Below are 15,326 nucleotides of genomic sequence, written 5' to 3'. Positions count from 1 at the left end.
CGTCAAAGTGGCTTGCCATTTTTCCCGCGTTGGGTCGCAGCGCCACCTCAAAGAGGCTTTCCATTGGGCTCTCTTTAGGGGAGAAGAGTGCCTTAGTATGTTGTTCGGTTCCTAGGAGAATGATTCCTCTGGTTCCTCATTTGTGTGGATCCTCCCGTCCTGGATGCAAAAGAGTACAGACAGAGTAGCCGAAGTGGCGAGGATGATATATTTAGAAAGACACAACAATTGTTATGATTCGTGGTCCCTTGTGGGAAAAAGGAAATAGACATGAAGTATCGGATGTATGCTTCCATGGGAGCACAGGGCTTTTCCCTCGAGGAGGGCCTTGGTGGTGGGACGGTGATGTTCGCCCAGGCACACCAATTGCAGCTCGCAAACATCCTCGCCTTCACCTTCGATGGCAACAACACGTTTTCCATCAAGGTAATTAGTAGCAGCCAATGTCGGGCAGAGTATTGATCTGGTAATGACGTTGAGTAGGCATAGCACAGTCCTCGCTGAGCCTTCTTCGCCGCAAGCAAATAGTAGGTAGTCACCGCTGGCCTGGTTGTACTTCTATGCAGCTTTTGTAGATGCTTAAGCATGTCGAGTTGGAGATCTCTATCTCTCGGGGCATGTCCTATAATTATTGGTTCTTTTGCAGTTCTAATGCTGTCTTTCAATCTTACGTGGAATGTTGGTTGTCCTCCCTACCAGGGATGTCTTGTAAGGGTGTCCGCCTCTTGGACCTGCAACGCATGGTTACGAAATCATGATGAACACTAAGTTTGTAAGAAATATTTCTGCTTTTCTCTTATATCTTGTTGCACAGTCATGTCCCTCGCACAGCACACTAGTGTCGATAGTCTGTGAAAGCCGAGTGTGGCATCACAAGAGGAAGGATGAAGATCTATCATTGCGGCCCCTTTCCAACGGAGTTCTCACTCGTGTGAAAGTATCCTTCGCCTCATGACGAGCCGATCATGCTTTGCAAGTTGAGCATCAAGGGCCCGAGCTGGTGTTAACTGCACCTCTATCTACACGTTCTCCTCTAGAGATCGACCCTGGGCCCCGTCACTGATGGAGCCATGAAGGATGATCTCTGCCGTCCATAGCCATCGTTCTATACTAGATCATCGCATGTTTGGTAGTCATGATTTTCTCGTTTATGTATTTTTGTTTAGTTTTTTTGGTGCTCTTAACTTCTAGCGCATGAATTGGCATTATTTCATAAGTGACATAATATTGATCGAGTCACAAGATAATGTATAAATTCTACTCCGTATAAGCAACTGAGGTGGAACATATATTGTTGTTGCTATTTTATGAGTTTGCATTGTTTTTATCTTCGTAGGTGACGAAAGCAGAATCCCCCACGTGTCGTGCTAACTTCTCAACATTTGCATATAATCGATTAATAGGCATTATGTAATCAATATTACAACTTATTCCGGTTGAATGTAGTGGGAGGAGCGAAAAACGGATCCTTGATGAGATGGCTTTCACTTTGTAACTTATACTATCTAAGATGACAAGGTAAATAGATGGAACAAGGTATGTTCTAGTTGCTTCCAGTTGATTCTTGGGGTATAAATATCTGTTTATGTACTATCTGGAGAAAAAAAGAGTTTAAGAAAACTCTCAGTTCTCTGATGTGAAAGTGGAAAAGGCATGTCAAGTTTCTACACCTGAGATGCCACCTTGTTTACCTTCTTTGCATATTGTTGTAGCTAGAGGTGGATTGTTGATCCTGCACCCAACATTATCATACCATATAAAGGAGGTAGTGGATTGGGTTTACTCTCTGTAGAGTCTGTTGCACCTGAAGCTAGTAGATATGACCATGTACCTGATGTTGTCGTGCGACGGTAGGGAGGTTGTGGATCCAGTAAAATGCTTTTGTACAACCCTATGCATCTAAAAATGGTGGTTATGATTCTGCTGAATCTAAGCAAGAAAGATATGGTTCTCTGGGAGTATGAGGTGGCAATTATATACACGTGATCTGAAGTCAGCAAAGATGTGGTTCTCGAGACCATCTACATGAAGCCATTATCACTTCAAAAGACCAGCTAACATGCTTTCTCGTCTCATGCATACTACATGACTAGCTGAAGCACTGCAAATAACAGATTAACCAATCCCAATCAGTATGGAGAGATGAGTTATGTTTATGTCAAGATAATTCATGATGATTTGGTGAGGTTCCATGCTAACATGTATGGGCGAAGTGAGGCGTGAGCCGATTCTGTAGTCTTCACACAGTTTTGACTCTTGGCGCAATACATTGGAATCATCACCAACTGCATCGGACAACCTCCTTTCTTTTTGGATATGTAAGGTGTTATGCTTCGATCTTAGTGTAAATCAAATTGACCATGTGCTTTAGGTGGCACAACGATGTTAGGTGCAGACTCCTCAGTATGAACTTCACTTGTATCGGTCTCTGTTGAAGGTACGTAAGTGGTGTGGCAGACACCAGTGACAACATAATTAAGCTAAATCTGTTCATATTCTCCTATCATGATCACTGTTAGGTCCAAAAGTTCATCACTAACATGGGCTGGCTTCTGTAGGCACAAGTCCGAGATCTATCCTTAAACCTAAACCCAACCCTACATATTATTTGTGTTGGCAGTGAACGGCCAATTCGGTGGCTCACACGTTGGCAATGGAATGATGCGGTTTAGAATTAAGAAAACTTTGGTTTCTTATTTATCCCGACTTTATTATGAATGCTTTGACATAGGAGGACATCTTCGAAAATTAATAAACGTCGCATGTATTTTCCCTAAATCAAGTATATACATCGAAATGAAACTACTTCCTCCAGCCCTAATTACTTGTCACGTTGAAACCAGAAATTTTATTATGACAAGGGAAGTACCGACAGGAAACAGACATTTGCTGAAAGTTGACAAAAACGAGAGGAAGAAGGCTGCAGTCAGCCCGGATCAACCGAAATCAAGCACACAAAAGCCACAGGATGTCCTAGTCGTAGCTACTAGCTAAGCTCGCAGGGAAACAAACATGCACGGGCGTGGCGTAGTCATAAACGGTGGGATCTCAAGCAGAGGCGGTGAGCCATCGCTGGTTGGACCAGAAGCAACTGAAGTTGCGGATCTCGCCATGCTGTGCGGCCTCACTGGGCAAATGCGCCATCTTGCTCATGGAGGTACCGAACTGCGCAAAGAACCACCCTTGGTCCTGCGCAAAGTTGTTGACCCACCAGCGGGTGGTGTGGTTGCGGAGGAGCTGCAGGTCGGAGGTGAGCACCCCCTTCCCGGCCAGCAGGTTGTGGTAGTACTCATTGTCGAACCTGTCCGGGGTGGTCACGTCGAGGTCCTGCAGCCGGTTCGCGTCGCTGCTGCAGTTGGCTCGGAGCCGGCGAGCGAAGCCAGTGCTCTCCTGGAAGCGGTCCTGGAAGCCGCCGCAGCTGGACCTTCCGATGGTGTGCGCCCCAGAGAGCACCACCACGTCGGCGACGTCAAAGCCGCGGGTAGCGAACCTCTGGAGCAGCTCGGCGGCGCTCAAGTCGGGCCCCGGCAGCTCCCAGATTCTGGCCAGGTCAGCGGGGGCTAGGCTGTCTTTCAGACCGAGCGGCACAGCGTAGCCTGGCACGTTGAAGTGCATCACGGCCTCGCGGGTGGCGAGGTTCATGATGTCGGTGCAGGAGACGGTGGGACCGCACGCGCCTGGACTCTGCACCTTAGCTCGGATGGTCTCGATGAGAGCCATGGCGGTTTGCCTTATCCCCTTGTTCTGGGGCCAGCTCGTCTCGCTCCAGTACCGTCCATGGACTAGAAGCGAAGCGTCGCAGCCCTGCGGGAAGCAGTCGTGGAACATGATGCGGAGGAGACCGGCGGCGATGCCGACGTCCTCCTTTAGCGCCTCCTCCACGGAGTCGTGCACCATCTGCCGCAGTTTCGGGCACGACTCATCGTGGAAGTCATAGGACGGGCCGTCGGCTTTAGGCATCGGGAACATCAGCGCCGCAACTAGGACTATCACCCCAACATTGCTGCCCTGCTCCACCCCATTGATCCTACCTTGCTTAGCTCTCGTTTCTCTATGGCCAGCCTAGCTACTCTGTCGTACTAGATGTCACTCTGATCTGTGAGTGAGAGCGTGTATTCCTCACGTCCAGGGGTGGTGTTATTTATAGCCAGACTATCTCGCTCACCAATAATTACTGGCTAAAAGAAAAGAAAAAGACTCAAATGCCCATAGCTTTCAGCTCCTACAGTAGTAGTTAATAATGCATTTATATACTCCTTCCGTCCCAAATGTAAGGCGTCTAAGATTTAGCCAAAAGTTAGCATCTTCTAAGTTTGACCAAATTTATCTGAAAAATATGGATATGTACAGTATCAAATGGGCATTTTGAGAAACTATACTTTCTGGCAAATCTACTGATGTTGATTTGGTATTGTGAATATTTATATTTTTACATATAAATTTGATCAAACTTAAAATGTGTTGACTTTTGACTAAACCTTAGGCGTATTACATTTTGGGATGGAAGGAGTAGTAAACAAATTTTTGCTCAATACTTGGTAAGGTTTATCCCTTTATATGTTATAACATGTGCGGTTCTCGAGTATGAGATTCAAAGTAAGCAAAGTTTTAAATAGTGGGCTATAGCCTTGATGATCCGCAAGTATAGGGGATCGCAACAGTCTTCGAGGGAAGTAAAACCCAAATTTATTGATTCGACACAAGGGAAGCCAAAGAATACTTATAAGCCTTGACAGCGGAGTTGTCAATTCAGCTGCACCTGGAAAAGCACTAGCAACAGAGTGATGTGAAAGCAGTGGTAATATGATGCAGCGCCAGAAAATAGTTGGTACTATTTTGATGGCATGTTGACAGGGAAATGTGATGCGGCAGTAATATGAGAGCAATAGTAACACAACAGTAGCAGTAACACAGAGGAGATGGCACTGGAAAATATCCCAGCGCGCAGTTGATTGAAAAGCAATGATGATGAAATAAAGGACCGGGGTTCCCGACGATCTACACTAGTGGTAACTCTCCAGATAACAAGTGTTGGGTGAACAAATTACAGCTGGGCAATTGATAGAATTGAATTTAGCATTAAGACAAAATATCTAGTCTATTAATATCGTAGGCATGTTTTCCATATATAGTCATACGTGCTCGCAATGAGAAACTTGCATAACATCTTTTTTCCTACTAGCCCGTTTGCAGCGGGGCCTCGAGGGAAACTACTGGTAATTAAGGTACCCCTTTTAATAGAGCACCGTAGTAAAGCATTAACACTTGGTGAAAACATGTGATCCTCACATCAAAGCCACCCCCTTCGGTTATCCCAATTCGAGATCACTTTGGGGTCTCGGGTTCCGGACAATGACATGTGCATACAATTTGTAGATACAATCTAAGCAACAATTATAGAACCTAGATCTAAGATCATGCCACTCGTGCACTAGTGACAAGCATTAAACATAACAATATTGCAGCAAAAAATACTTCACAAACTTATAAGATATACTGAACATAATGATCAATCCATCGGATCCCAACAAACACAACACCGATTACATCATATGGATCTCAATCATGTAAGGCAGCTCATGAGATCATTGTATTGAAGCACATGGGAGAGAGTACCATCTAGCTACAGCCAAGAACCCATAGTCCCTGCGGGAACTACTCACAAACCATCATGGAGTCGAAGTGGAGGCGGTGGAGTCGATGGTGATGGCTCCGGGGGCACTTCCCCGTCCCGGCAGGGTGCCGGAACAGAGACTTCTGTCCCCTGAAACTTGGTTTCGGCGATGACGGCGACTACGGAACTTTTCGTGGACGGAGGGTCTGGTTCTTGGGGTTTTCCTGATACGAGGAATAAATAAGCGGAAGGGCGGAGCAAACGAGGCGACGAGGCGCCAGTACACGGGCCAGGCGCAGCCAAGGGTGGGGCCGCGCCTGCCCTATGTACTGCCACGTGGCAGCTCTCCTGCGCGTGTCCTTCTGGCTCCGTCTTCATCCCGAAAAAATAAGACTCTGGGTTTTTTTTCGTCCAATTCCGAGAAACTTTCATGTACAACTTTTCTGAAACACAAAAACAGCAGAAAACAGGAACTGATACTGCGGCACTGCATTAATAGGTTAGTCCCAGAAAATACTAAAAAGTGTGGAAAAGTGCACATAAAACATATAAGAATTGTAACAAAACAAGCATGGAGCATAAAAAATTATAGATACGTTTGCAACGTATCAACATCCCAAGCTTAACTGCTGCTCGTCCTCGAGTAGGTAAGTGATAACAAACAAATAATTTTTTAAGTGACATGCACCTTCATAGTTCAAAGGATGACTAAATACAAATAATTTAAGAACAAGTAATAACACATTCATGATTCAATCAATAATAATTTTGGGACCATGCACATAAAACTAAGAATGAAAACTATGCTCTCTTAATGGTGCATGAACTTAGAAGATGAAGACTCAACATAAAAGTAAAAGAAAGGCCCTACGCAGAGGGAAGCAGAGATTACTGATGCACGTGAGACACACGTCCGTTGGGAACCCCAAGAGGAAGGTGTGATGTGCACAGCAGTAAGTTTTCCCTCAGAAAGAAACCAAGGTTTATCGAACCAGTAGGAGCCGCAATTAGGCCTATCACCCCCAACATTGCTGCCTTGCTCCACCCCATTGATCCTACCTTGCTTAGCTCTCGTTTCTCTATGGCCAGCCTACTCTGTGTCGTACTAGATGTCACTCTGTGAGTGAGAGTGTATTCCTCACGTCCAGGGGTGGTGTTATTTATAGCCAGCCAGAGTATCTCGCTCACCAATAATTACTGGCTAAAGGAAAAAAGACTCTAAGCTTTCAGCTCCTACAGTAGTAGTTAATAATGCATCCATGGTTTGAGAGTGGATTTGATGATCGGGGGTACGTGAGCACCCGGTTATCACCGTTGGATTTGGTCCACCGCCGTTGGATTCTGCTACTCACTAACGGCCACTACGGCCACTCACTAACGGTCACTACCTCGCCGGCCTCCACCTCCACCTCCACCTCGCCGGCCTCCACCTCGCGCATCTGAGGTCGCGCCAGTGTCTCCCCGGCCAAGCACATCGCCGTGCACCTTCCCCGCGTCTCACCGCATCGATGCGTGTACAGTTCTAACGTCGTTAGACACATGTCGAGCAGAGAAGGGGTGCTCACGTATCCCCCTGATCACCAGGCTTCATGTCGTGGTATCGTCACGGCATATGCCATAGGGTGGCTAATCGAGGTGGTTCCTTGTGATCTCACGGCGGTATCCGGATGCGGGTATGGGGACGAGCGACACGGTCAACGTACCCAGGTTCGAGGCCCTCCTGTGGAGGTAACACCTCTACTCCTGCTATGAGTGTATAAGATGATCACACAGTACAATGGTGCTCCTTGAGCTGTATCTGGCTGCTCGGGGAGGCTAAGGCAGACGAAGGTCTCTCTCCCTGAGTAGTGCTAAGACCAGAATGAAGTGAGAATGATCGATCGTCCCCGCACGAGGGGGGTAGCCCAGCTTATATAGGCGCTGGCACTTTACATAGAAGTCCCTATAGTCTAGTGGCCGGCTTGGCCGGCTCCGGCTTCCGCTCCTTCCCGAGGCGTTGACGTCATGGAGCCGTTGAGGCCTCATGTCCTGTCCCATCCGCCTGCCGGAGTCAGCGGTATGGCGAGGAGGTGTCCCTGTCACCATCATGCCCTGTAGCCGGTACGGACTGACGTACGCCATGATGGCCTGTCCGCCGCGTGGCACTATTGCTCCACAGTGCCCCGCGCTTTACGGGAGATGAGGTCAGCATGGATCTTTGAACCCGGACCACCTACCCAGTTCCTTCTCATGCAAGACTCGCCAGCCTCGAGTCGGTCTAGAGTATAAACCCCAGTCGGATATGGCTTGTAGAAGCCGGCCCAGCCACAGCGTTGAAGGCCGTAGCCAGGCCGACTAGGACTTAGAGCCAGCCGGCTTCCGGGTCAGCCGGCTACGGCTCCAGCCGGCTGCTCCTCAGCCGGCCTTTGCCGCCAGCCGGCCAACCTCAGCCGGCTGCTCCGCGTCCATTGCCCTACCCGGGGTCTTCCCCCCGACATTAGCCCCCGAAGCTGGCAAGGTCCTGCGTTAAGAGGGACCTAGGCAGGTTTTCCTGGCTTGAGATATCTCTCGAATGCGTTTCAGCGGCACTCGGAGGGGCCGACTGAAGATTCCTATTCAGCCGGCTGCGCCCTCATCCGGCTCGCTTCGTCCGACTGCTTCTAGCCGGACGCTATTTTTGCTTCTACAACTTTTGCTTTTTCACAAGTGTTGATGATGTCTCCGCCTTGCTGGGAGAGTTTGAGGCCGGATGGAATTTAATGTCCGGCTCCGGCTTGGGCGCGCCGGAGTCTCCACCGCCTCGGGCCCTGCGCCCGACTTGACCGATTCTGAAGGCTGGCTCCTGCTGCCGTTTCGTCTGGTCACATCAATGTCTCCTCCGGATCCGGTGCGGTAGTGGGGGACGTGGTGTGGCCGTTTTCGGTAACCGTTGTGGTCGTGGGTGGAGTTTACAGCGCAGTTAATCCCCATCGTGGCCCACGATCGCCACGTGGCGGCGCATCGGGCGCGGCAGGCGGCTATAAATGCCCCTGGGACGGTACCGAAGCACCCTTCTTGCCCACTTCGTCTCTGCGCCCAAGCTCTCTCTCTCCTTCGCTTGAGCGCTTTTCCGCACGCTGATGTCTACGGGTGCTTCTATTCTTGTAGACAGTGTTGGGCCTCCAAGAGCAGAGGTTTGTAGAACAGCAGCAAGTTTCCCTTAAGTGGATCACCCAAGGTTTATCGAACTCAGGGAGGAAGAGGTCAAAGATATCCCTCTCATGCAACCACTGCAACCACAAAGCAAGAAGTCTCTTGTGTCCCCAACACACCTAATAGGTGCACTAGTTCGGCGAAGAGATAGTGAAATACAAGTGGTATGAATGAATATGAGCAGTAGTAACGGCGCCAGAAAAGTGCTTGCTGGCGTGCAGTTGATGGTAGTAATATTGAAGGCAGTATAAATGCAGTAAAACAGTAAACAAACAGCGATATCAGTATTTAGGAACAAGGCCTAGGGATCATACTTTCACTAGTGGACACTCTCAACATTGATCACATAACAGAATAAATAGATAGATGCTAGACTCTACACCCTCTTGTTGGATGATGAACACCACTAACTGTGTAGGATTACACGAACCCTCAATGCCGGAGTTAACAAGCTCCACAATATTCAATGTTCATATTTAAATAACCTTAGAGTGCATAACGGATCAACATAACCAAACCAAGTACTAACATAGCATGCACACTCGTCACCTTCACACTACGAAAGGAGGAATAGATCACATCAATACTATCATAGCAATAGTTAACTTCATAATCTACAAGAGATCACAATCATAGCCTACGCCAAGTACTACACGATGCACACACTGTCACCATTATAACGTGCAGGAGGAATAAACTACTTTAATAACATCACTAGAGTAGCACACAGATAAATTGTGATATAAAACACATTGCAATCATAAAGAGATATAAATAAGCACTTCACTATACCATTCATAACAGCGAATAAATATTCTGTGAAATATAGCCTAAGAGACCCACACGGTGCACACACTGTCACCTTTACACACGTGGGACAAGGAGTCTCCGGAGATCACATAAGTAAAATCCACTTGACTAGCATAATGACATCTAGATTACAAGCATCATCATATGAATCTCAATCATGTAGGGCAGCTCATGAGATTATTGTATTGAAGTACATAGGAGAGAGATTAACCACATAGCTACCGGTACAGCCCCGAACCTCGATGGAGAACTACTCCCTCCTCATGGGAGACAGCAGCGTTGATGAAGATGGCGGTGGTGTCGATGGAGAAGCCTTCCGGGGCACTTCCCCGTCCCGGCGGCGTGCCGAACGCGAGACTCCTGTCCCCCAGATCTTGGCTTCGCGATGGCGGCGGCTCTGGAAGGTTTTCTCTGGTTTCGTCGAACGTGGTAGGGTTTTCGCAACGGAGACTTTAAGTAGGCGGAAGGGCAAGGTTGGTGGAGTCCTGGTGGGGCCACACACTAGGCCGGCGTGGCCAGGGCTTAGGCCGCGCCGCCCTACTGTGTCCCCACCTCGTGGCCCCACTTCGTTTCCCCTTCGGACTTCTGGAAGCTTCGTGGAAAAATAGGACCTCGGGCGTTGATTTCGTCCGATTCCGAGAATATTTCCTTACTAGGATTTCTGAAACCAAAAACAGCGAGAAAACAAGAATCGGCCCTTCGGCATCTCGTCAATAGGTTAGTTCCGGAAAACGCATAATAATGACATAAAGTATGCATAAAACATGTAGATATCATCAATAATGTGGCATGGAACATAAGAAATTATCGATACGTCGAGACGTATCAGCATCCCCAAACTTAGTTCTCGCTCGTCCCGAGCAGGTAAACGATAACAAAGATAATTTCGGAGTGACATGCCATCATAACCTTGATCATACTATTGTAAGCATATGTAATGAATGCAGCGATCAAAACAATGGTAATGACATGAGTAAACAAATGAATCATAAAGCAAAGACTTTTCATGAATAGTACTTTCAAGACAAGCATCAATAAGTCTTGCATAAGAGTTAACTCATAAAGCAATAAATCAAAGTAAAGGTATTGAAGCAACACAAAGGAAGATTGAGTTTCAGCGGTTGCTTTCAACTTATAACATGTATATCTCATGGATAATTGTCAACATAGAGTAATATAACAAATGCAATATGCAAGTATGTAGGAATCAATGCACAGTTCACACAAGTGTTTGCTTCTTGAGGTGGAGAGAGATAGGTGAACCGACTCAACATAAAAGTAAAAGAAAGGCCCTTCGCAGAGGGAAGCATTGATTGCTATATTTGTGCTAGAGCTTTGGTTTTGAAAACATAAAGAGAGCATAAAAGTAAAATTTTGAGAGGTGTTTGTTGTTGTCAACGAATGGTAGTGGGCACTCTAACCCCTTGCCGGACAAACCTTCAAAGAGCGGCTCCCATGAAGGACGTTATCTCTACCAGCAAGGTAGATCATCCCTCTTCTCTTTTGTTTACACATGTATTTTAGTTTTATTTATGGATGACACTCCTCCCAACCTTTTGCTTACACAAGCCATGGCTAACCGAATTCTCGGGTGCCTTCCAACATTCACATACCATGAAGGAGTGTCTATTTGCAAAATTAAGTTGCTTACTGATGAATCGAGCAAAACATGTGAAGAGAATTATTAATGAAGGTTGATTAATTGGGGGCTGGGAACCCCGCGCCAGCCTCTTTTTGCAAAATTATTGGATAAGCGGATGAAGCCACTAGTCCATTGGTGAAAGTTGCCCAACAAGAATGAAAGATAAACACCACATACTTCCTCATGAGCTATAAAACATTAACACAAATCAGAGGTGATAAATTTTGAATTATTTAAAGGTAGCACTCAAGCGATTTACTTTGGAATGGCGGAGAAATACCATGTAGTAGGTAGGTATGGTGGACACAAATGGCATAGTGGTTGGCTCAAGGATTTTGGATGCATGAGAAGTATTCCCTCTCGATACAAGGCTTAGGCTAGCAAGGTTTATTTGAAACAAACACAAGGATGAACCGGTGCAGCAAAACTCACATTAAAGACATATTGTAAACATTATAAGACTCTACACCGTCTTCCTTGTTGTTCAAACTCTTTACTAGAAATTATCTAGACCTTAGAGAGACCAATTATGCAAACCAAATTTTAGCAAGCTCTATGTGTTTCTTCATTAATGGGTGCAAAGTATATGATGCAAGAGCTTAAACATGAGCACAACAATTGCCAAGTATCAAATTATTCAAGACATTTTAGAATTACTACATGTAGCATTTTCCGATTCCAACCATATGGCAATTTAACGAAGGCCTGAACATTATGAGTAAGCCTGGGTGATCGTTCATATGTAATACGCCGCGTCTTCTCCCGACCATTTTGCCCAAACAAAACAAACAAAATGGGGGCCTGACGCTTTCCAAAGTGGAAGAACAGATCGAATAAAAACATAGCTCAGGGGAGTAGTGTTGTCGATGAGCAAGGATGCCTGGGCATCCCCAGCTTAGACGCTGGAGTCTCTGTGTCACAGGGTGAATCATGTCATCCCGCCACTGCATATCATTTCTGACTTTTGAAACTTCCTCACCAAATCTCAAGCAACCACAGGTTAGCGCACAATACGGGCTCACAGCCCAGAGGCGAAGCCTACACTTCTGACATATTGCATAAAAAGCACTGACATTATCGGACGTTGTTTAGTCTCAACATAGCAAAAAGAGTACGCAATGAAAAGGCAGACCCGTCAAAAATGAATTTACACCAGACTTCCAAATGTCGGAAAACTGTAACCACGAGTTGCGTGTTATATTCGAGAATGCCAATTACAGATTTTTCGAATTTTCAGAGAATGTGCCCAGATTCGTGACAGACAGCAACAGTTATTTTTGAAAGAGTTTATCCAAATAGGAATAAATAACTTTGACATAGAAACTTTTACTTGGCACAAAAACAGCGATATGAGAGGTTGCCGCAAGGTCAACTTCCGTTATTCAACAAAAACAAAAATTGCCGTAGTAAAACAGGTCGTCATCCTCAAACTTCAGGTTGCAGCAAAATCAAGTAATAACGGTATGTAGCTATCAACAATTTTTCACAAACACAAATTGCCGAAGAGGGTACTTTGTGTGCCCCACACCCAAAGCCTTCATGGCCTAGAAATTTTAGCCCAATACCCTTGCCTGTGTTACTTTGCAGGCGCACATTACGCTTCTCATTTAGCTGAAAAGGTTGAACTAGCGTTCTTCATAGCTAGTTCATCAATTTCTATTGCCTGACAGGTCATGAATACTTCCTGAAGAATACCAATTTTCATCACCTCCGTGATTTCCATCAAGCTCATGTTTTGTCAAATAATACTTCCAATTTACTGAAAATTTTTCTCTATGGTTTCAATTTTTTTCATAACATCTTCAAAGAGAGATTGGCTCTTAACTGATTATCAGTGGTATTCCAACCAGATTTCACGAGCTGTAAACCAGCTTTGCGCGGAAAATACTTCTTCCGTTAGTATCAAGAAGGCCTATTCGCCATCCAACATGTTCTCAGAGGAGAAAGCATCAAACATGATGAAAGCATTACTACTTATAATAAGTATCTTAAAACTTTCTCCACCTGTTGGCTGTTAAATCCATTTAAAGTGTCCAGGCAAATAAAGTAAGACAGCAACCAATTTTTTGGTGTTTTGATATAGCAGAGCAAGAGCTAGCAAATAAAGAATTAGCACCAATTCTTTTTGTATTCTTGATTTAGTGCAGCAACACAGTAGTAAATAAAATGTTAAAGACAAAAACAAAGCAAAGCATCGAGTAGCGGAGAGCCTTCGCCGCGTCTGATCTTTCACGTAATAGCGCTTGGTGCCCAGTTGATGCAGATCGCCTGTTGGGAACCCCAAGAGGAAAATGATTAAAGACAGCGAGCAAGTTTTCCTCAGAAAGAAACCAAGGTTTGTCGAGTTACAGTCGCTGAAGCAGCTGATGCAACAGATGCGCCGGGATTCCTGGCTACGCCAACGCAATCGCTATCAAACAGCATGTGCCCAACTGAATAAGGAGGTTGTCAATAATGCTCGTCGTACCAGCGATAACGCATCGAAAGGAAGATGATATTGCGTTGAGGCAATTAAAGAGATTTTCCAGCGCTGCTGTAAAGAATAGAATCGGTCTCGCCAGCTCACTAGGTCCTTCCCATAAGTAGCTGTTAGCCGGGCAATTGACAATAGAGAAAGGCATATCATCAGCATATAGATGATATGATAATATAGCGAGATTTGACTACATTGGCACACATAGTCACATTCAATCAGCACTACGCTTCAAAGTCCATCCTCTCAAAGCTGTCATCCGGACCCCATCTCGCATTGTTGCTAAGCAACAGACAATTGACATCAGTATGGTGCGTGACGTATGATCAGACACAACTATCATTCTCTGTGGACATAGTTAATCAATCGGCTTATCTCCTAGCACACAAGCACATCCAACAAATCCTTAGAATTTTCTGTCATCGCCCTTGCCGTATTTACGGGAGGCATGAACCCACTATCGAGCATAAATAGTTTCTCTGAGTTAAGAGTAAATGTCACTGGCTGCTAACAACTTACAGCATGCAGATCATAAACAACACATAACACAGATTGATAATCACCATAACATAGTACTTCTATTCATCTGATCCTCGACAAACACAACATATAGTATTACATATAGATGATCTTTGACATATTATAAATAATGGGCATCCGTCACAGTTACAACGGTATAAATATTATCGCCAGCCGCCATGGACTCCATGGTCTGCAGACCATGTTTTGCCATGGCGTGTGTGGTTCTCCGAGGCGAATTTCTCTCCGGGCAGGGGCTGGAGGCGACTGACCTCATCATGCCTGGAGTTTTCAGATCGCAGTTTCCGCGATCGGTGCCGGCGACGAGATTCTTATAGCGGCCACACGAATACGCGCCAGGCTAGTCACGCTTCAGTTCTGGTTACCCGCGGGTTCACTGTCTTCTTCGTCTTCGAAAGCTTCGCGCAAAAAGACTGGCAAAGCCGTTACCTCAGAATACTTACTAGATTTTCGGTAAAAACACAGAAACATTACCGTTTAAGTATCTTTACCGATAATATGACATAATGCATAAAACATGGGTAGTCATCAGGTCAGCAGTTATTGGAACATAAGCAGTTCACGATACGCTGGAGACGATCAAATAGCCGCTGAGCAACATGCCCCAGTCCTCGTCTGTGTTCATCTAGCCATATCACCGCATCATCGCCACCCGCTGTCGCCGAGCAATGCTGAGGGTTTATGTAGCCGCGCCTGCCGACCGGGAATGCCGCCGCAGCCGCCGAAGTCGCAGACGAACCCGCCACGCTCACCGGTGTTTCTTGCCCAGCGCCCCGGCCAAGCGGCGGAGAGAAGGCACGCAGGAGGCGAGAAGGCCAGGCTGTGTAGGCCACCGACTGGCTGGCGATTTCTCCGATTTATCGTTGTCGCCGTCCCGCCTTCTTCCATTAGACGCAACGGGAGGGTAGACTGGAAAGGATCATTGGGCAATGCTGATATTAGTGGAGACGTATCTTCTACCGATACCTGCTAGATATCGTTACCGCTCTCCTTCGAAATCGATGTTGTTCTGTTCGTAATGTTTGCCGAGGTCACTGGTAGGTACATCATCGTAAGACTTCAGGCAAGATAATATG

General features: G+C 46.2%; 1 protein-coding gene across 1 annotated transcript; it reads right to left on the bottom strand.

Moving 5' to 3' along the window:
• Positions 1–3,048: 3,048 nt before the first annotated feature.
• Positions 3,049–6,664, bottom strand: LOC124658934 (peroxidase 2-like). The gene is made up of 2 exons (XM_047196922.1): positions 6,607–6,664; positions 3,049–3,986 (listed from the first exon to the last, which is right to left on the bottom strand). The coding sequence occupies exons 1-2, from the start codon at positions 6,662–6,664 to the stop codon at positions 3,049–3,051; spliced, it is 996 nt and encodes a 331-aa protein (XP_047052878.1).
• Between the last annotated feature and the right edge of the window lie 8,662 nt (positions 6,665–15,326).

This window comes from Lolium rigidum, chromosome 1, assembly GCF_022539505.1.
Source record: "Lolium rigidum isolate FL_2022 chromosome 1, APGP_CSIRO_Lrig_0.1, whole genome shotgun sequence".
NCBI classification, from domain to species: domain Eukaryota; kingdom Viridiplantae; phylum Streptophyta; class Magnoliopsida; order Poales; family Poaceae; genus Lolium; species Lolium rigidum.
This window is presented reverse-complemented; position numbering and strand designations above follow the sequence as displayed.